The 18,513-nt window shown below is 54.8% G+C and overlaps 7 protein-coding genes across 7 annotated transcripts; 3 read left to right on the forward strand and 4 right to left on the reverse strand.

The window, feature by feature from the left end:
• Nucleotides 1–74: 74 nt before the first annotated feature.
• On the reverse strand, nt 75–2,158 carry N7510_006185 (putative Kelch repeats protein; the record flags this gene model as incomplete). The annotated part of the gene is made up of 2 exons (XM_056978111.1): nt 75–1,657; nt 1,714–2,158. The coding sequence occupies 2 exons, from the start codon at nt 2,156–2,158 to the stop codon at nt 75–77; spliced, it is 2,028 nt and encodes a 675-aa protein (XP_056834143.1).
• Nucleotides 2,159–2,600: 442 nt separating this feature from the next.
• Nucleotides 2,601–7,284, forward strand: N7510_006186 (uncharacterized protein; the record flags this gene model as incomplete). The annotated part of the gene is made up of 4 exons (XM_056978112.1): nt 2,601–2,931; nt 2,998–6,542; nt 6,602–6,680; nt 6,734–7,284. The coding sequence occupies 4 exons, from the start codon at nt 2,601–2,603 to the stop codon at nt 7,282–7,284; spliced, it is 4,506 nt and encodes a 1,501-aa protein (XP_056834144.1).
• A 200-nt stretch (nt 7,285–7,484) lies between these two features.
• Nucleotides 7,485–8,593, reverse strand: N7510_006187 (uncharacterized protein; the record flags this gene model as incomplete). The annotated part of the gene is made up of 2 exons (XM_056978113.1): nt 7,485–8,351; nt 8,408–8,593. 2 exons carry the CDS (start codon nt 8,591–8,593, stop codon nt 7,485–7,487), a joined length of 1,053 nt encoding a protein of 350 aa, XP_056834145.1.
• Nucleotides 8,594–9,286: 693 nt separating this feature from the next.
• Nucleotides 9,287–10,800, forward strand: N7510_006188 (telomere maintenance protein PBP2; the record flags this gene model as incomplete). The annotated part of the gene is made up of 3 exons (XM_056978114.1): nt 9,287–9,784; nt 9,836–10,724; nt 10,778–10,800. 3 exons carry the CDS (start codon nt 9,287–9,289, stop codon nt 10,798–10,800), a joined length of 1,410 nt encoding a protein of 469 aa, XP_056834146.1.
• A 294-nt stretch (nt 10,801–11,094) lies between these two features.
• On the reverse strand, nt 11,095–11,972 carry N7510_006189 (uncharacterized protein; the record flags this gene model as incomplete). Its single annotated transcript, XM_056978115.1, has 2 exons — nt 11,095–11,471; nt 11,786–11,972. The coding sequence occupies 2 exons, from the start codon at nt 11,970–11,972 to the stop codon at nt 11,095–11,097; spliced, it is 564 nt and encodes a 187-aa protein (XP_056834147.1).
• A 293-nt stretch (nt 11,973–12,265) lies between these two features.
• N7510_006190 (FG-nucleoporin NUP159) lies at nt 12,266–16,884 on the reverse strand (the record flags this gene model as incomplete). The annotated part of the gene is made up of 3 exons (XM_056978116.1): nt 12,266–15,996; nt 16,056–16,737; nt 16,798–16,884. The coding sequence occupies 3 exons, from the start codon at nt 16,882–16,884 to the stop codon at nt 12,266–12,268; spliced, it is 4,500 nt and encodes a 1,499-aa protein (XP_056834148.1).
• Nucleotides 16,885–17,432: 548 nt separating this feature from the next.
• On the forward strand, nt 17,433–18,398 carry pup1 (proteasome core particle subunit beta 2; the record flags this gene model as incomplete). Its single annotated transcript, XM_056978117.1, has 2 exons — nt 17,433–17,558; nt 17,739–18,398. The coding sequence occupies 2 exons, from the start codon at nt 17,433–17,435 to the stop codon at nt 18,396–18,398; spliced, it is 786 nt and encodes a 261-aa protein (XP_056834149.1).
• Between the last annotated feature and the right edge of the window lie 115 nt (nt 18,399–18,513).

Here is an 18,513-nt window from a genome sequence, read left to right on the forward strand (position 1 = left end):
AACATATTCCCCTTAATATATATAATGCATCCATTACGTCTTCCGATCCTATTTTCTCTCCATGTACCATTGGATCAACGACGACGACCAGCGCCTCCCATATTCTCTGCTCGGTCTGCCATGCTGACCACTTCACCAATACCCGCGGCTTCCTGCTCATCCTCGAGGGCGGTGATCTCTTCACGGCTATCCCACCATTTCTCTTCCGCCATATCAAACGCAGCCTTGCGGAGCTCCTTGACTGTCTTCTCGGCAGAATCTCCCTTATGCGTCATCGTCTCAATCAAAAACTTCTGCCAGTCTTCCGAAGTGCGACTGAAGAACTCTCGCAGACTTTCGAAGGGACGAGGAACTGGTCTGCTGTCATTGATGCCTGCCTCTTGCTCTTCCACCTCGAGTTGTTCCATTTCCTGAGTAACAGATGGAACCGTCACCTCCGTTGGGGCGGGCGACGATATATCAAGAGACATAGTATCGTCTTCCTCGTCCTCGTCCATGCCATCTTCTTCTTCCTCGTCCTCATCCATTTCCTCATCGCTATCTTCTTCATCCATGAGACCCCAGTTCTCGGGCTCACGGAAGAAAATCTCTTTGACACCGTCCATCTTGGCCAGATCGATCGAGTACATGTCATCAAAGGTGAATTCGCGATCACCCTTTTCAAAGGTCCCACCGAAGATAAAGAGCGTGTCTTCTTGCACAGCTAACTGGGCATTGAACCGCCTATGTGGCATCTCGAAACGGACCACAGCAGGCTTCGCAGGCTCAACAGATTCATCAGCCTTGGGCGTATTCAGCTGCATTGCCTCGTCCACGTCGTCACCGTCATCCGTGAACACGCCCTTGGCCTCTAGAGCTTTTAAATTCTTCAAAAGCTCCTCCTCATCGGCCTTGCCGCGGTTACGAGATTTCGTGGCCTGGTTTGCTTGCTGTTTCTTGCCTGGCGCCCGCGGCCGGCGCAAACTCAACGGGAAAAACCGGTTCCGGTCGGTGTTCCAGGCAAACAACGTGTCAAAGAACTCACTGTCAATGCCTTCCTCTGTAAGTTCCACGTCATGCACACCGCCAAACATGATCCCACGCCCCTTATGGTAGGCCATGGTAGAGCCTGCACGTGCGGGATTCGGGGTGTTGGCGGGCTTCTTCCTCCGCTCCCAACGCACAGTTGGCCCGACCGACATAGGTGCATCTGCGGCGGGTGGTGTGATGCGAAGAAACCAGGTGTCTTGGTGGACCATGGGCCGCAAAGTCATGCGCTGAGATTGTCCTTTGGCTTGTTTTCCGCCAGCCCCTCCAGCTGCTGCTTTGACGCGAGAATATCCTCCGTACAGAACAGCACCCGTTTCGTGGGGCAAGAAAGAAAATGAGGAGCGAGGGTCGGGCTTTTGCGAGGCTAGGGTCAATGCGGGATTGAACCAGGAGTATTTCTGGCAATCGTATATCCACAAGTCCTGCAGATACTTGGTCTGTTGAGAGGTATCTTGAAATCCGCCGAACAAGATAATGTAGTTCTTGTAGTAGGTCATCCGGTGGCCGCTTCTAGCCGGAGGACCCTTGCCCTTGGTCTCGAGACGAGACCATTCTCTGGTTGCAGGATCCAGGTGCCAGAAGTCGTTGTAGTGGTAGAAGGTGCCTTGCTTGGGTGACGAAAACTCCCCTGTTACGTAGTCAGATCATTATATGCCTCGGCTGTCCATAACCATATTGTCATACCTCCAAACAGATATACACCTCCGGTATTCCCTCCTCGACACCACGCATGTCCGCTGCGCGGCAGCGGACTGTTGGGGCTCGTGACCTCTTTCCACTCGTCACGATCAAGGTTGTATATAAACAGGTTGTTGAAAAACGTTGCATGTGTCCCGTCATAGTACTCGCCCCCAAAAAGCAGCAGCTCGTTCCGGTTGGACGGAGACGCAAGCACCGTGGCAGAGGACCGCGGCACCGGAGGCCCCGACACAACCTCGGTGACTTTCAGAAACTTGGCCTGTTCTTCGGCGTACTGGGCGAGGATGGCGTCCAGGTCTGCGTCCTCGGCGTCGCTGTCTGCATCGCGGCCCTTGGCTTTCGACTTCTTTTCCTTCTGCGCGGTCTTCTTGGATTGCTTTGCCGCAACCCGGTCCTTGTGCTCGGCCGACTTCTTGTTCTTCTTGCCCATGTTTGCTGTCTGCGCTGGTCCTGCCTCTACAGGGTTGTCCGAGACGAATTGGAGGTGCTTCGAGTCTTTAAGAGTCGCTGGTTATCGCGGGGCAAAAAAAATGTCGGTTTCCCCACAGTCGCTTCTTATCGCATATCGGCTAGTCCAGATCTTGTATGCGATAAATTGCGCCAGATAGAACGTGGATCAGTGCCTGCGGATATAATATTCCAGGAGAAGACATCCAAGGAGAAAGCAATAAAGAGAATCGAAGATGAACCGCTTTCTTCAAGGTGCTGAGTCCGAGTCCATCTACATAGTACCCATCACACCGCCCACGTGCCTCGACGCGACCCGTGTTTGTCGCGAGACCGAGTGTGTTTGTTCGCGATCTTGCTTGTTTGCTTGGACACACCGAGCGAGTACCAGGGGAAAGAATCAGCCATGCATGACACCCGCCTCTATGACGAAGAATAACTTGGCTGCTCATCTTAAATGGCTGCTGAATCGAGGTCCGTCCTTGTACCCGCCTTTGGCTCCGGACACCCGCCCGCGTGTTGAAGAGCGCGTGTCCCAGCAACCCACGCCGCCCGCTGACGAGCCGGACCTCCTTGATGACGATTTTCTGGACGACGTCGACGATGTAACTACAGACGAAACAATGGCACGATTGCTCTTTGCTCCCGAGTCCGCGAGCAAACCTCGGATGCTCAGCCGCCCCGACTCTCTTCCACAGAAGACACCGTCAACATCCAGAAAAAAGTCTCCACCGAGACAGACCAGTGCCGTCCAAGGTGAGTTGTGAATGACGACAAGCTCGAATAGATATGAACAGGCTAATAATTGCGCGTGACGATCAGGAACCAAATATGCACCGCAATCCTCGTCCTGCAAGAAAAGCCGTTCCAAAGCGACACCGCTTCGGTCAGAGCCTGAATTTGATGGAGACTCGCCATTTGGTCCCGTCGAGTCAATTGACTTGACGGGAGATGTTGATCGGTCTTCGGCCAAAATCGAGTTTGGGGAACCGCGTCGACTATGGACCGAGGAGACCGCATCACGCGCGACCCCTGTCGAGAAACGAGGAAAGAAACGGAAGAGCGACGAGTACAAGTCAGACCTCTTGTCACCCTCAAAGCACGCGTCGAAAGTACGGACACCCTCGAAGGCGGACAGACCGCCACACTCCAACAGCTATTCCCCGTCTGTCTCATGTACGGCTGGCAAAGCCGGTTCTTCCAGTACAGCGGAACCGCCTCAGGCAGGCTCTACTGCTCCTCCACCAAGCCATAGAAAGCGGGAGATTGCGGATTCTGACGATGAGGATGACACATTCGACAGTTGGATCGATGGTATCGACGAGGTCGATAAGATGATGACAGATGCTATATCGTATCCAAAACTTCCAGAGATAAATCGAATAGGCAATGGGAAAACGAATGGGCCTTCAGCAAGTGCATTACCTGGAGGTACATTCAGCAAACCACTGGCACGCCCGAAGTCGTCAGACCAGGCAGAGACAAATGTGGTCGCCAAAGACTCCAGCGCTCCGCAATCAACCCCATGGCCGAAACAGTCAAGCTCCCAAGAGAAACCCGAGGATCTTGTACGATTCTTGGCTCTACCACCAGACTCCCTCGTGCAATCCCTCGCGCAGGGGAAGAATACTTTGCAAAAGAATGCCGAAGTCGTTTACCAGCAGGCAATGGAAGGCCGACCTGCCCCGGAACTCATTGCCGAGAACAAAATGCTGGTTTCCAGGATCCAGGCCATTGAATCTTTACAAACAGAACGAGATGCTCTCAATAACTGCATAGCTCGCAGGGAGGGGCTCAAGAAAACGCTCATGACCGCCATCTCTCAAGGCCTTGACCCAACAACAATGCCGGAGCAGCTTGCATCAAGTCGAGCGGTTGAGGCAGAACTCGAGCAGATTGAGACAAAGATCTGCAGTCTTCTTCCCCAGGCCAATTTGTTCGAGTCCACAACGGGCTCGCGGGTTACCTACTATGACTCGCCGTTGCAAGGTTCTCACAAGGAACCTACTCGACCGGTGAGTTGTGTTCCAGACACAAGTTTCAGTCGACCCTCACAACCGGCCTCTTCATCACGAACCACCTTCAAACCGTCGACACCCCGGAAGAACCAGTCATCCTGCACGCAAGAGACAAAAGCGGATACCAGCCTATTCGACTATGACAATGGCTGCATATCTCGAAATATGGGTTCCCCACCGCTCGATAACATGGACCTTGACGAATTTGACTGGGATGCTGGTGACGACGACATTCTTGAAGCAGCAGCCAGCTTTGAGGACCACTCCGCGCCCGTCCGCGAACGAGATTCCCAGCCCCGCAAGGTCTTTGCAGAAACGTCTGGCAATACCCCGCGGGCGCCAACGACCAAGAAGTCCCCCGGCCGCAGCGCCTTTTGGTCTAACCACACATGGTCTCACGAAGTGCGGACGGTGCTCAAGGACCGATTCCACCTCCGAGGGTTCCGTCCAAATCAGCTCGAAGCGGTAGATGCGACTCTTGCTGGCAAAGACACATTCGTCTTGATGCCCACGGGTGGCGGAAAGTCTCTGTGCTACCAATTGCCTGCTGTTGTTACCAGCGGCCGCACGACGGGAGTAACCATTGTCATCTCCCCACTTCTCAGTTTGATGCAGGACCAAGTGTCGCACTTGCACAAATTAAACATCAACGCTTTCTTGATCAATGGAGAGTCGGATAAGAGTGAACGCCAGTGGATCATCAGCCAGCTTTCCAATGAAGGAGGTGACGGTATGGAGTTACTCTATATCACGCCGGAGATGATCAACAAAAGCACGGTCTTGGTGAGAGCATTGGAGAAGCTTCACCGAATGCAGAAACTCGCGCGCATTGTCATAGATGAAGCCCACTGTGTCAGCCAATGGGGCCATGACTTCCGACCCGATTACAAAGAGCTTGGAGAAATGCGTGCCAAGTTCCCAGGTGTTCCAGTTATGGCCTTGACTGCAACCGCCACGGAGAATGTGAAGGTGGACGTCATACACAATCTCCAGATGACTGGGTGCGAGGTGTTTTTGCAAAGCTTCAACCGCCCGAACTTGACCTACGAAGTGCGGCCAAAGGGGAAGAATGACGCGACACTCGCCAGCATTGCAGAAACGATTACGAGTTCTTATCGAAATCAGTGCGGCATCATTTACTGTCTCTCACGGGCGACTTGCGAAAAAGTTGCCAAAGATCTGAATGAGAAATACAAGATCAAGGCCAAGCATTACCACGCAGCGATGCAACCCGAAGAAAAGGCGGGTGTGCAGAATGAATGGCAGATGGGCAGGTGTCATGTTATCGTCGCAACCATTGCTTTTGGGATGGGAATTGACAAGCCGGATGTTCGATTCGTCGTCCACCACAGCATTCCAAAGAGTTTAGAAGGGTACTACCAGGAGACCGGTCGCGCCGGCAGAGATGGAAAGCGCTCAGGCTGCTACCTCTACTATAGCTACGGAGACACGGCCACGCTCAAGCGCATGATCGATGATGGAGACGGCAGTTTCGAGCAGAAAGCACGTCAGAAACACATGCTTCGGAATGTTGTTCAGTTCTGTGAGAATCGCAGCGACTGTCGACGAGTCCAAGTCCTGGCCTATTTTAATGAATACTTCCGCCGAGAAGACTGTGGCTCCTCTTGTGACAACTGCAAGTCTGACTTGGTGTTTGAGGTTCAAGATTTCTCCCAGTATGCATCCTCGGCCATTAAAATTGTGCGGCACTTCCAGGACAAATTGGCAGAGAGGGTCACAATGCTTTACTGTGTCGATCTACTTCGAGGAGACCTAAAGAGGGCAAAAACCGCATCACACAAACAAATCCCATGGTATGGAAATGGATCTGATCTGGACCGAGGTGAAACAGAACGGCTTTTTTATCGCTTGCTCGGTGAAGACGCGCTCGCCGAAGAAAATGTCATGAATGGGAAAGGCTTTGCCACTCAATATGTCAGACTCGGACGACGGGCTGCAGATTTCGAGTCGGGACGGCGTCAGATGAAATTGCAGGTTCGCGTCTCTCCGAACGGCAAGACCAAAGCGGCTCGGCCAGCGCAAAAGCCGGCGACTGCCAAAAGTACCCAAGGCTATCCACAGTCGACAATGGTATCTTCGCCCATTCAGTCGGCGAATGATCGTCGCGCCGCCCGCTTCACGAAGCCCACCGTACAAGCGGATCATTACTCAGAGGATGACGAGAGTGATGGATTCGAGCCTCTTCGAGTCGCTGGGAGACCGAATGCACAGAAATCCCGCGGATTAGGACCTCCGATTACCAGAGACCAAAAGATGGATCAGCTGGACCACCTTCACCGAGCTGTCGCTGAGGACTTTGAGGTGACTGCCAAGCGGTACCTGCAAGATGTAAGAGGCTCTTTTCCATTGCTTTCACAGCTCTATGGAAATGCTAACATACTCCACAGATCGTTGTTGAAAAGGGTCTACGCTGCCAGCCGTTCCCTGACCATTTGCTGCGCGAGATGGCCATATCATTCCCCAAAGGTAAATCGCATGCTGCTCCTGTAGGCGTTGGGTCGAAACTGATCACTCTGTAGATCTCTCGGAGCTATCTGCCCTCCCAGGCATCGACCAAGACAAGGTGAAGCGCTATGGACACAAGATGCTCAGGTTGGTGGAGAATGCCAAACGGCGCTACCACGAATTGAAGCAAGAAGAGGAGACCAATGGCATCGTTCCGGATCCGAACCATCACAATGTCATTAATCTCAGCAGCAGCGACGAGTACAGCGACGATGATCTTTTCGCGGATGACCCCTCGGCTTTCGATCTGGATAAGCCTGTGGACAATAATACCACCGGCGACATCACCAGTCGCTATTTCCCTCCTCCGCCGTCCCCTGGCTACGACTTGGGTGACGATATTGGTCCTGGTTCCGCAGCTTCCGGTAATGCTCGGTCTCGCAAACGTCAGCCCAGCAAGCGGCCGGCACGACGGAAGAATGGCTCGTCGGGTGGCTGGAAGGCAAAGGCTCCAAGATCCAGGGGCAAGACTGGTGATCGTGCGCCGAGAGGCACCTCTGCGCCCCGAAAGACGACGGCCAAAGCCAAGACACCAAAGTCCTCCATTGCCATGATGCCTATTTGAGCGTGTTTCTTGTCGAGGTGGATGATGTTCTGATTGGGCGTTCTCAGCATGAAGCATTGTGAAGGCGTTTTCCCCAGTGAATCGATTTCATAGCGTGAGGTTCATTATTTGGTTCATTTCTTCGATGCTATGGAATACACACACAAGATATCCATAATACCAGAGTTGAATTTATCTCAATTAGTCCCCAAGTCGCCCATTCAATCTCCAAGCGAGCGCCCAAAATCGATCAACCGCAGGCGTCGTGCATCCCGTGGATGGAATTGGGCCACTTTAGCCCTCACCAAAAACCTGGAGGTGGCCGAGTCGCGCGGGACATCGACATAGGAGAAGCCGCTTTCCAGCAGCGCGTCAAGTAGAGAATGCATTTCTGTGGCTGCTGCCTGCCGTTTGTTCGTGGGAGGAGCATCGTGGTCTCCATTGGTTGTGCTGCGGCGCACAAACTGATCGATCCGTTGCTGCCCGCCATCCTCTTCCTCGGCCGACTGCTTTGGTTTCTTCGGCTTCCCGTGTGCCGTATATCCCGCTCGCAGAGTAGCATCCGACACTTCCAGGGCATCGCCGACTGTCGGTCCACCAAGCTCCTCAGCGGCGAGCATGGGCGCAAGCGTTTCGTCCACGAATTTATCCAGCGAGACCTTGAGTTCACTCGACGCGCGGTCGAGCTGCTTGTTCTTCTTTTTCTGCTGCGCGACTTGCTCCCGAGCCACCTGCGACGGCGTCTGTTCTTCCTTCCGCGCATTGTCGTCGCGGATTCGCTCGATCCGCTCACGCAGCCCGCTGGCTATTGAGCGAGAGTCGCGCAGATTCGCGTCCTCGATGCGCAGGCGCTCACGGTCAGTAGACAGTTTCTCGGCTGTCATTCGGACTGAGACCTTGCTGTCCTTGATGAGCTGGGTGGTCTCTCCAATGGCCAGTAGCGAGGGAAGCGGTGACTGCGCGTCGGGAAGTTTATCCTCGGACTGCAGCAGTGAATCATACGCCTTTTTGGCTCTGCGCGCTTGTGAGACGCGTTCCCAGGGATCTGTGTCTGCATTGGAGACTTCAAGCGAGTTGGACTCCCGCAGCTGGGTGCAGTGTTAGCTATCGCAGCTCGGATGACGCGCAGTTGCGTTGTAAATACCCTATTTAGTTCTGTTTCTTGGCGTCGAACTTGCTCTTGCAGTGATTGCAGCGTCGCATCTAGCCTTCGAGTATAGGCTTGCAGAGTCGTTGCGCTGAGAGGCTCTTTGGCGTACTCAGCCTCTGCATCCTGGCGATTGTTAACAAACTGCTGGACTTTCTTCACGGTCTCTTCGGCCACATCCATTTTCCTGCTGGTGGTGCTCAGTACAATCACAGACGCATCATAAACACCGTGTCGAGTGGTACACAGCACGTGACCGGCTCGTAGTGAATCACGTGACTCTCCTGAGTCCGTGTCCCATCTGCCGCTCATCTTCTCCTCTCCGGCGTCGTTCAGGCATTCACTTCGGTTTCCGTGGCCTGCTATATCTTCTCCTTTCCCTCTCCCCGTCCTTTTCGACCTTCTCAGCCTTCTTCTCCAGCACTATCCCCCTCTCTCCCGCCCCGAGGCTTCAGTGGTACACCAGGCCCCGTACCGCCGCAGCTTGAGCATCTTCCCTACCCGATTTCCTACATTCCGGTCTTCTCTTTTGTCTTCTCTTACCGTCGCTTTCATCACGGCTTTCATCACCCTCACCCAATACCCTCCGCGTCATACCCTTTCCGCACATCTCCACCGGACACCCGTCACCCATCACGCTTTTATCTGCTTATCCTGACCTGCACTTGTTCCCGTCCCGTCACGGCACTCCCTTCCAGCACCTCAAAAGCACCAGATTCTCCCTCTCCCGTCCACCGCCAGCACCAGCAAGTTTTCTTCAGAACCTCTGGTGTACATAAAGCGATCATCATTCAAGAAGAAAGCAGATTGTCATTCCTGACACACCTTCGACCTTTCACGTAAAGAATCAAAGCACAAACAGCCCAGTGAACGACCATGTCGGCTTCTCCCACCAACCTGCAGTCGACCAAGCGTCCTCTTGAGGATCCGTCGTCGCCCTCGGGCCCCACCGACCAGCCCGAGGCCAAGCGTCCCGCGTTGGACAAAGTAGTCCGGAACGACGGTGACGCCGAGACCGAGAAGATCCCCGCCATCGATGGTTCCAAGGATACCCAGGAAGACACCGTCGTCCCTGATGCACCCAATGGCAAGGGACCCAGCACCGAGACCCAGCCTATCCAGTCGACTGCCTCGCATGGGGACCGCGCCGGCTCTCAGTCCGATCAGCAGGGTCCGCCCCAGGATGAGACGAATTGGGTACATATTCGTGCCGTAATCTCCAGCCCGGAGGCAGCTACCGTCATTGGAAAGGGAGGTGAGAATGTGTCCCAGATCCGTCGTCTGTCGGGTGCCAAGTGCACCGTCAGCGATTATTCTCGGGGTGCCGTGGAGCGTATTTTGACCGTGAGCGGCCCCCAGGATGCCGTTGCCAAGGTAAGTCTCTCGACTCTTCTTTGTCTTGATTACATCTAACAGGACGCCCAGGCGTTTGGTCTGATCATCCGTACCCTGAACACTGAACCCCTTGATGCCCCTTCCACTGCCCAGTCCAAGACGTACCCCCTGCGTTTGCTAATGCCGCACATTCTCATCGGCTCTATCATCGGCAAAGGTGGTAGTCGCATCCGTGAGATCCAGGAGGCATCCGGTGCGCGGCTCAACGCCTCCGACGCCTGCCTTCCACTCTCCACCGAGCGTTCCCTCGTCATTCTCGGCGTGGCCGATGCCGTGCACATCGCTACCTACTACGTTGCAGTCACCCTGGTTGAGCAGCTGACCGAACGTTTCGGCGGTCCTGCGGCTTCAGCCTACGCCACCCGCAGCGGCGGTCCTGCTGGCGCCGTGCCGGGCGGCATGCAAGTGGTTCCATACGTTCCCCAGCCAGCTGGCGGCCAGTACGGCCACCCGGACACCTTCAAGCGACACCACCCGCACCCCAACCGTGCCCAAGCCGGCGCCTACGGTGTCCCCTACATGCACGGCCAGCCTGCTCCCACTCCCGTGGGCCAGCCGGCAATGCCCTATGGCGGTGCCCCGCATACTCCTTATGCTGGCGCCGGTCCTCATCAGCCCGCGCCCTACGCCGGTGGCCCGCAGCCGAGCCCCAACCGCGGTGCCCCACAGCAAGCTCCCCAAGCTCCGGTGGGCGGCGCCATGCCCGGCCAGCCACTGACCCAGCAGATCTACATCCCCAATGACATGGTCGGAGCCATCATCGGCAAGGGCGGCGCCAAGATCAACGAGATCCGTCATCTGAGTGGCAGCGTTATCAAAATCAATGAGCCCCAGGAGAGCAGCAATGAGCGTCTGGTCACTATTACCGGTACCCAGGAGTGCAACCAGATGGCTCTGTACATGCTGTACTCGCGACTTGGTTCGTTTTTGCTTCCCTGTCTATGATATGAGTCTATACTAACTTCCATCCAGAAAGCGAGAAGCACCGAGTCTGATGGGATCGTGGAAATCTAGGTTTGCTGTCGTTTCTTCCACAAAAGCTTACGGTGGTCTATGTTGTTCATTTCTGATTTTTTGCCCCACGGAGTGTGTCTTCTTTTATCACCTTCTTGTTGTATCTTATCTGAGGCCAGCGATCCGACCCTTTGCGTCCTAATAGTGAGATCTGATTTTTTCAACCCCACGCAGTAGTTTTGTCTTTCTTCTACCCATATTTTATTATCCATCGTCCTCTCTTCTCCATTAACCAACGCTCTCAAAAGCACACATTCACCACTATCGTCATCACATCAACCCTTCTGGAATCTAACGTGTTTCAACCCCAACCCAGGAACAGGCCCGAGCATCTTGTCCCGAATAGGCGCAATACTTCTCCCAAACTCCTCAGTCTGCTTAGCATTCATATGCGCTTCGACACTCTCCCACCCAACAGCCAGCAGATGCAGCACCGCCATCCCGGAGGGACTCTTGTCATGCTTCACCATACTCGGCCGATCAATCTGGCCCATTGCCCAGGACCGCGGGCGCACGGTTTGCGGCAGCTGCCCAACCAGCGTCGTGCGGAAGCTAATCAGGTCGCTGTGCAACTGCATCGTCTCTGAGGCGGCCAGCGAGCTCGCAAACGGCAGGATGCTCAGATCTGTCACGGGGTTCTTGGTTAGGGTGTCTGTGTCGAAGATTGGTGGCATTAGCGTTGTGTACAGCGCTGTCGGAGGCTGCGGGTTGATGGAGTCCAGGAAGGGATTAGGCGGTTGGTGGCTATGGAGCCGCGGGCGTCGGTCCAGTCTGTTTTTTTTTTTTTTTTTTTTTTTTGTTCGCGGGGGTTATTAGTTAATTGTGCCAACTGTCTACACATAAGCCCCGGGGGCGAGTGTTATTTGCGAGGTGGATGAGCAGTATATATATGTGAGTATGAGTGTGATATGGGGGTCCCGAGGGTTTGTTTAGGAACAGTGAATGTATAGGCAAGGTAAACCGCACCGACAACCCAAACCAAATTATCCTCGTCTTCGGCGCTGCGTCCCCAGACAGAGCTCTTTTGGCCGCTTTGCTGATACACAGTGCGGAGAGCTTGGAGCAGGGCCTCGCCTTTCGCGTTGGAAGATCTTCCGGTTTGACGGTGGGCTTGACCTTGTAGAATATGAACTCGCTGATGGTCCCAGGACATGATGGCTGATTGATCGGAAATAGTTGAGAGAGAAGAAGAAAGCGATTTTGATAGAGCTGATGTCACGCCGATGATGTCAGTGTCTACAAGGCCGGTCGTCGATTGTTGTTGGTGTTGAAGAGTCAAGAGTCAATTAGCAGAAAGTAATTTTATGTACATGCTCCCAGACTGGTTCGCTTCGCCTTCCGGTTCATACAACACAACACGCCTGATTAAGAATAACAAAACACCCCAAGAAACCAAATGCATGAACACACAAGCCTCTAAAGACACCACCACCACCACCACCACCCCTATAGGTCGTCCACACCTCGCACTTTCGTCTTCTTGCTATCAATTGCCTTCTTCAGATGTTCAACCAGCTGGTGGCGGCGCTGATTCTTGGCCTTCCACCGGGCACTCTCCTCTTCTGCAAGAACGGGCACCATGGCCCCCTCCACACTGCGCAGACGACTCGCCTTCGCGGACCCGTTGATGCTGGCGCGGAAGTTGGCTCCGCGCGATGCAGATTCCGGAGTGTGGTAGGCACTGCCGTCCAAAGACCCGCGAGAGCCTGGCGTCGTTGGGAATCGGCCGGCATTCTTGCGGGGAGTGGTGAAGGGAGACTCCTCGCGGCTCCCGGGGACGCTGGCAATGTCTACACCGAGCTTGCGCATCTGGGCTTCCAAAACGTCAATGTCGCTGCTCTTGTTTTCAGCCATGCTCATCATAGTCGCAATCGTAGACGTGACGGCTTCGACGGTGGGCCGCTTCATCTTCTTAGAGTCACCATCGGCGCCTTCCGGACGTGGAATGTCGGCGATCTTTGCACGCAGAAGCGACACACCCTGCTCCAGATCGGCCATCTGGGCCTGGATCCCTGTAAACGCGGTCCGCAGGTCGTGCTGAAGAGTAGCTTGTTCTGCAGAAAGAGGCGCCGCGAGTATAGCCCCAGTATCGGTGTGGGCGTCGAGAGTCTTGCGAATGCTAGCACACTGCCCGCGCAGCACCACGATCTCCTTAGCCAGAAGGTCCCGGCATTGTTCCAGCTTGTCTTCGACACCCTGCACGCGCTGTTCGCTGAGGGAACGGGCTAGAGCAACCACTACTTCATCAAGACTGGCGATGTCATTCAAGAACAGCTTCTGGTCCAAAACATCAGCAGGCTGGTCACCTTGCAGGATATCCACCAATTTGGCAGCATCGGTTGTTTGCGCAGGTTGCTGGAACAGGAGGTATGACTCCATCGAACGAGCGTTGATTCCCAAAGTATCGACCATGGAATTGATGTCTCGGTACAGTCGTTCGATTTGGCCCGCAATGCCGGGTTTGGCTGTCTCACCCATGTAGTTCTGGTGAGGTAGGAATGGGTCAAGCGTCGAAACAGGCTCCGCAGGACGGGCCAGATCAGCACGTAGACGCTCATCTTCATCGTCATCCGAAAGAACAAGTTCCTCTTCTTCCTCTCTCTGCCGGGCAGCAGCATTTGCACGGTCCTGTTCCTCACGAGCGATGTCGCTGGGCTTTCGGAGCTGCCTATCACGACCCGCAAGTTGAGTCAACGAAGCCTTGCGAGCAGACAAAGCGCTTCCTATATCTTTGCGTGTCTCTGGCTTCGAGAACAAGACACTCTTCTGCGAACTGACTCGGGTAGGACTGGGTGATCGTTCAGGTTCACGCCCCACATGAGCGACAGGTCCAGGAGGTGGAAGAAGGGGCTGCTTGGGAATTTCGCCAAAGAGCTGTCGTGGTTTTTGTTGTTCCTTTTCGTCCTGTGCGGGCTTCGAAACGCCGCTAAAGAGACCACTGGTAGCGCTCTTCACGGACGGAGCACCGAATGAGCTTTGGGCCGACAGCGCCTTCGAGTCGGTTTCCTCTGTAGGGCTCTCCTCATTCTCAATTTCTTCGCCGCTATCGGAGAATTCAGATTCGTCCGGCTCTTGCTCCGAGTCCGCATCCGAACCATCAGGAATGGGGATTGCCTTCTCCGGAGATTTGGATCTGGCCTTTGAAGCGACGGGGTCCGGGGGCAATGGTGCATCCTCAGGAACAGCTTCGGTCTCTGCTTTCTTCGGTTTGGTCAAGAAATCAGGAGGAAGAGGTGCATCCTCACGTGGCGAAGTAGGTTTTTTCTTGGAAATAAAATCCGGGGGAAGCGGTGCATCATCCTCCACCTTGGGCTCCGACTTCTTTCGGCCAATGAAATCTGGAGGAAGAGGTGCATCTTCTACTGAGCTCTTCGATACGTTCGAAGAGGCCGACGTGTCTCCGGGGGCATAGGAGGCTCTGCTTGTAGGATCAGGTGGTAGTGGTGCCTCGAGAGCTGAGAATGGAGGTGTAGCTGGAAGCTGCTCTTTCATCGGCGTGGCAGTCTTATCTGAGGGCTCCGATAAAGGGCTAGTCACTTGGTTCGGAGTCACATTATTGCCAAACATTGAGAAGCTTGATTTGCCAATCTCGACCTCGGTCGTTGTTTTGTTGGATTGCGTCTGCGCGCCGAAGATGGACGGGGTAGTCTGGGAAGCAGGTTTACTCGCTGCGCCGAAGATGGAAGGTGTCTCAGTCTTCGCAGGCTGCGCCAGCGGTGATTCACCCGCATCTTCCATATCGTCCATAGATTCAGCCGGAGGACTGGCCTTGCTCGGTGATGAGATCATTTCATCGAACGAACCACCAAAGGAGAATGCACCTCCTGAAGGCTTGTCGGGCTTGGGGCCATCATTGGCGGCCGTCCCATCGCCCTTGAAGGTAGATCCTAGGGTAAAACCACCGGGCGTAGGGCCGAATGGATTTTTCACTTCGGTGGGTTTTGAGGGAGCAGCAAAAGCGGTGTTGTTCTGAGTGGAAGCACCAAATGGCGACTCTGAACCTTTGGCGAAAGCACTTTCGCCGGTTTTCGCGAACGGCGAATCTCCGGGCTTTGCCGCAGCAAATCCACCAAATCCACCTCCAGTCGAGAATGAACTGAAGCCGCCTCCACTAGCGGCACCACCGGTTCCCAGAAGGCTCTTTCCGGGGGTGCTCGGCTGCCCGAATGTTGAGCTTGAACCCATTGTCCCAAACCCAGACCTTCCAAACTGCGGCGCAGTTTGTCCGGGAGTACTAGGAGCACCAAAAGCAGGTCCAGGTTGAGAGGGGGCTCCGAACGAGGGACCAGGGGCAGACGGCTTTCCAAAAGCTGGGGCTGCGCCTCCGCCTAATTGCGAAGGGCTTCCGAATGAAGCAGCAGCAGATGGCTTTCCGAACGCTGTGGCGCCCATAGTGGAGGCGCCCATGCCGGATGGACTACCGAAAGTGGCTCCACCGGATGGTTTTCCAAACGTCGATCCGCCAAATGGTGAGGGGTTGCCGAATGACGGCTGGCCAAAGGAAGGCTGCTGCGCTGGCGCCGGCGTTGGGGCGGGTTGCTGGGGTTGTGACTGTGCTGGGTTCGCTGGGGCTTGGCCGGAATATGGAATTTTCTGACGAATGGACTCATTGTAGATAAACCACCAAGAGGAAAGGATACCGTCGTTATTGAGAAGAAGCAGATTGGGCAGAGGCGTCGAACTCTCCTGTATCTCTTCACCAGCAATAGGTTCGATTACACTCTCAGTGCTCGAGAGATCAGCCGAGAAACCAATGACCGATGTGTCGTCGCTGGAGTCTCTCAGTGGTATAGATGCTCGTTTAGTGTCGTCATTGAAGTCGGTGGTGGTAAATTGACCGACGGCCTTTTTGGCGGCGTCATCATGTGCCAGAGGCTGGTCGGACCGAGTGATGAGACCAACATCGGCAGACGCAGTTGACGAAATAATCAATGCATCCTTTAAATGAGGCTTGTAGTCTCTCAACCGCACAATGAACTGGTAGGCGGGAGTGCGCTTCATGGCGAAACCAAGAGTCGAGCAGATTTCGGGCAATTTTTGGATCAGGAATGGCGCCTGTTTGCGCCTCGTGATAATGTAATAGGAAGATGGTGGATTCTGCCCCATATCATCCTCGAGAGAATTTGGGGTATACACCACGAAGAAGATATCATTTTCAAGCCAGGCGATGGATGAGACTGTGTGGAGGTATGAGCACCCGTTTTTGAGCAGTTAAGCAAGAGCGGAAGGGACTTACTATGACATTCACCTTCCAAATCCGATGGCCGTGGGATCTCATCCTTCTTCGTTCCATCTGGGGTCATCTGGTATCCGGTTCCATCCGCCAACCCGGCCACAAGCTGCTTCCCTTTATTGCTCCAGGAAACGCTGCTGACACCAGTCTTGAGAACAGGTCCATTTGGCCCCGAAACGAGATTTCCAGCCTTCAGGTCAGCCATGAGTAGCTCGCCATTGGCAGTGACCAGTCCGACAAAGGTCGAATTAGGATCAGGATTCGGCGCGACAGCGCGCAGAGACACGCCATTTGTCTGGATCGAAAAAGCCGGCTGTCCATTTCCTTGCATAAGGCTGGTTGTTTGGAAAACAGATATCTGAGAGCCGTTCTCTGTGGCGAGTACCAACGCGTCGTCGCCCGATGTGAAGGCCACATGTGTCGGCCGGGCAGGAAGGGGAATCGTCGCCTGTGGTTGGAAGGGCTTGGTTTTGATCTTGTCCGCCCCAGTAGGTGCCACAATAGATTCCCTCAGAGCATTTGTGCTCGCGACAACAAGGGTGTCGGGGCCAGCGCCGACAACCACTCCCTTTGTCTGCGCGACAGCTAAAAGGGAGGATGTTGGAGACGGGAGTGCGTTGTCGGGCCAGGGGGTGGGGAGGAATCGAATATTTGCGTCGCCAGAGACACCTTTGAAACCAACCTCCTGTGATAAATGTTAGAGACGAACTGTCCAGGATCAGTGAAATTTGGCGGGGTGGCATACATCTGTGAAGACATCTGAAAGCTCCGGCCCAAGCTCCGCTGACGCGCTTCCAGCAGCGGGGACGGATGCCCCAAAGCCGAAAGACATTGTGAGCTGGTCGAGTTCGGGATGAGTCGCCTAATGGTGCGCTGGTCTTGGAAGCATTGAGGGATGAGGAGCTTGACGGCGTAAGAGAGAAGGATACTCGGGGTGCCTACGGACTCCGCTAACGAGGTGCAGAGTACGCGCAAAGTCCCAGGCGCGGCGACTGTTGAGGAAGAAAAAGAGCGTGACAAAGAAAACAGGATGCGGTCGAGATCGATGATGGACTGGAATCCCGGTGGAAGAAAGAGCACCACCGCGAAGAGGGATGGAGGTTGTTGGACTGGAAAATAACAAACGGACGGCAAAAACACCACAAGAGAGCTTTGGCTGCCTTAGCGCCTGACAGCTTAGGCCGCAACGAAGTTAGGCTGCGGGAGCTTCGTCACTCCAAACAGCTCGACTGCCTCTCTCTCACTCCCATCACCAGCTGCCTTCCTCATCCCTTCCACCTCCCCCTTCGCGTCTACTTCGTGCTGGTCCGTCTCTTGCCTCAGCACCATCTGCATTCCCGTTTCATCCCCACACAGATCGTGCACACCTGCGCCGCCAGGATGCCGGGTTTCGACTTCTCCAATTACAACCGCAACGCGGCCCTTCACGCCAGGGGCGTCCCCCTCCCCAAAGCTACCAGCACCGGTACAACAATTGTTGGCTGTATTTACGATAATGGCGTTGTGGTATGTTTTCGATGATTGCCAGGCTGTGTGGCCGTCCAGCGCTGACCAGTACGGGGGATGGACAGATTGCCGCAGATACCAGAGCTACCAGCGGTCCTATAGTAGCAGACAAGGTATGGACAGCACGTGCTTTTGGGGAGGCGTGTTTCTGGTTCGAAGCTGACATGGATCCGATGGCAGAACTGCGAGAAACTACACTACATCTCGCCGAAGATCTGGTGTGCTGGCGCCGGTACAGCCGCCGACACCGAATTCACCACCGCCCTCATCAGCTCCAATGTCGAACTGCACTCCCTATCGACGGGCCGCGATCCGCGCGTCATCACCTGCATGACGATGCTCAAGCAGCACCTGTTCCGGTACCAGGGTCACATCGGGGCGTACCTGGTGGTTGCTGGCGTGGACCCGACGGGCGTCGGGCTGTTCACTGTGCACGCGCACGGCTCGACAGACAAGCTGCCGTACGTGACCATGGGCTCTGGTTCACTGGCGGCGATGTCGGTGTTCGAGTCGATGTGGCGGCCCAACCTGGACCGCGAGGGGGCGATCGCGCTCTGCTCCGAGGCCATCAAGGCGGGTATCTTCAACGACCTGGGTTCCGGTAGCAATGTCGATGTGTGTGTCATCTCGAAGGATAAGCCCACCGAGCTGCTGCGCAACTACATGAAGCCCAATGAGCGCGGCCTCAAGGAGCGCAACTACCGCTTCCCCAAGGGCACCACCGCGTGGCTGAACCAGAAGATCATCAGCAAGGAGGATATGAAGAATTATGTCACCATCGAAAACTTGTCGGGCAGTGACGAGCTGGCGACTGGGGAGAAGATGGAGGTGGATTCTTAGGCTGCGTCGGATTCGGTTGTCTTAATACGCTTCTGGGTTGATCTATTTCACTGCTATATTGTACGATGATAACCAGTGCGGCCGTGGTTGGCCTGTTCGTGGAGTTTGTGCTGGG

The sequence above is a fragment of the Penicillium lagena genome (assembly GCF_028827675.1).
Source record: "Penicillium lagena strain IBT 129212 chromosome Unknown utg000003l_segment0_segment0, whole genome shotgun sequence".
Lineage (NCBI taxonomy): Eukaryota > Fungi > Ascomycota > Eurotiomycetes > Eurotiales > Aspergillaceae > Penicillium > Penicillium lagena.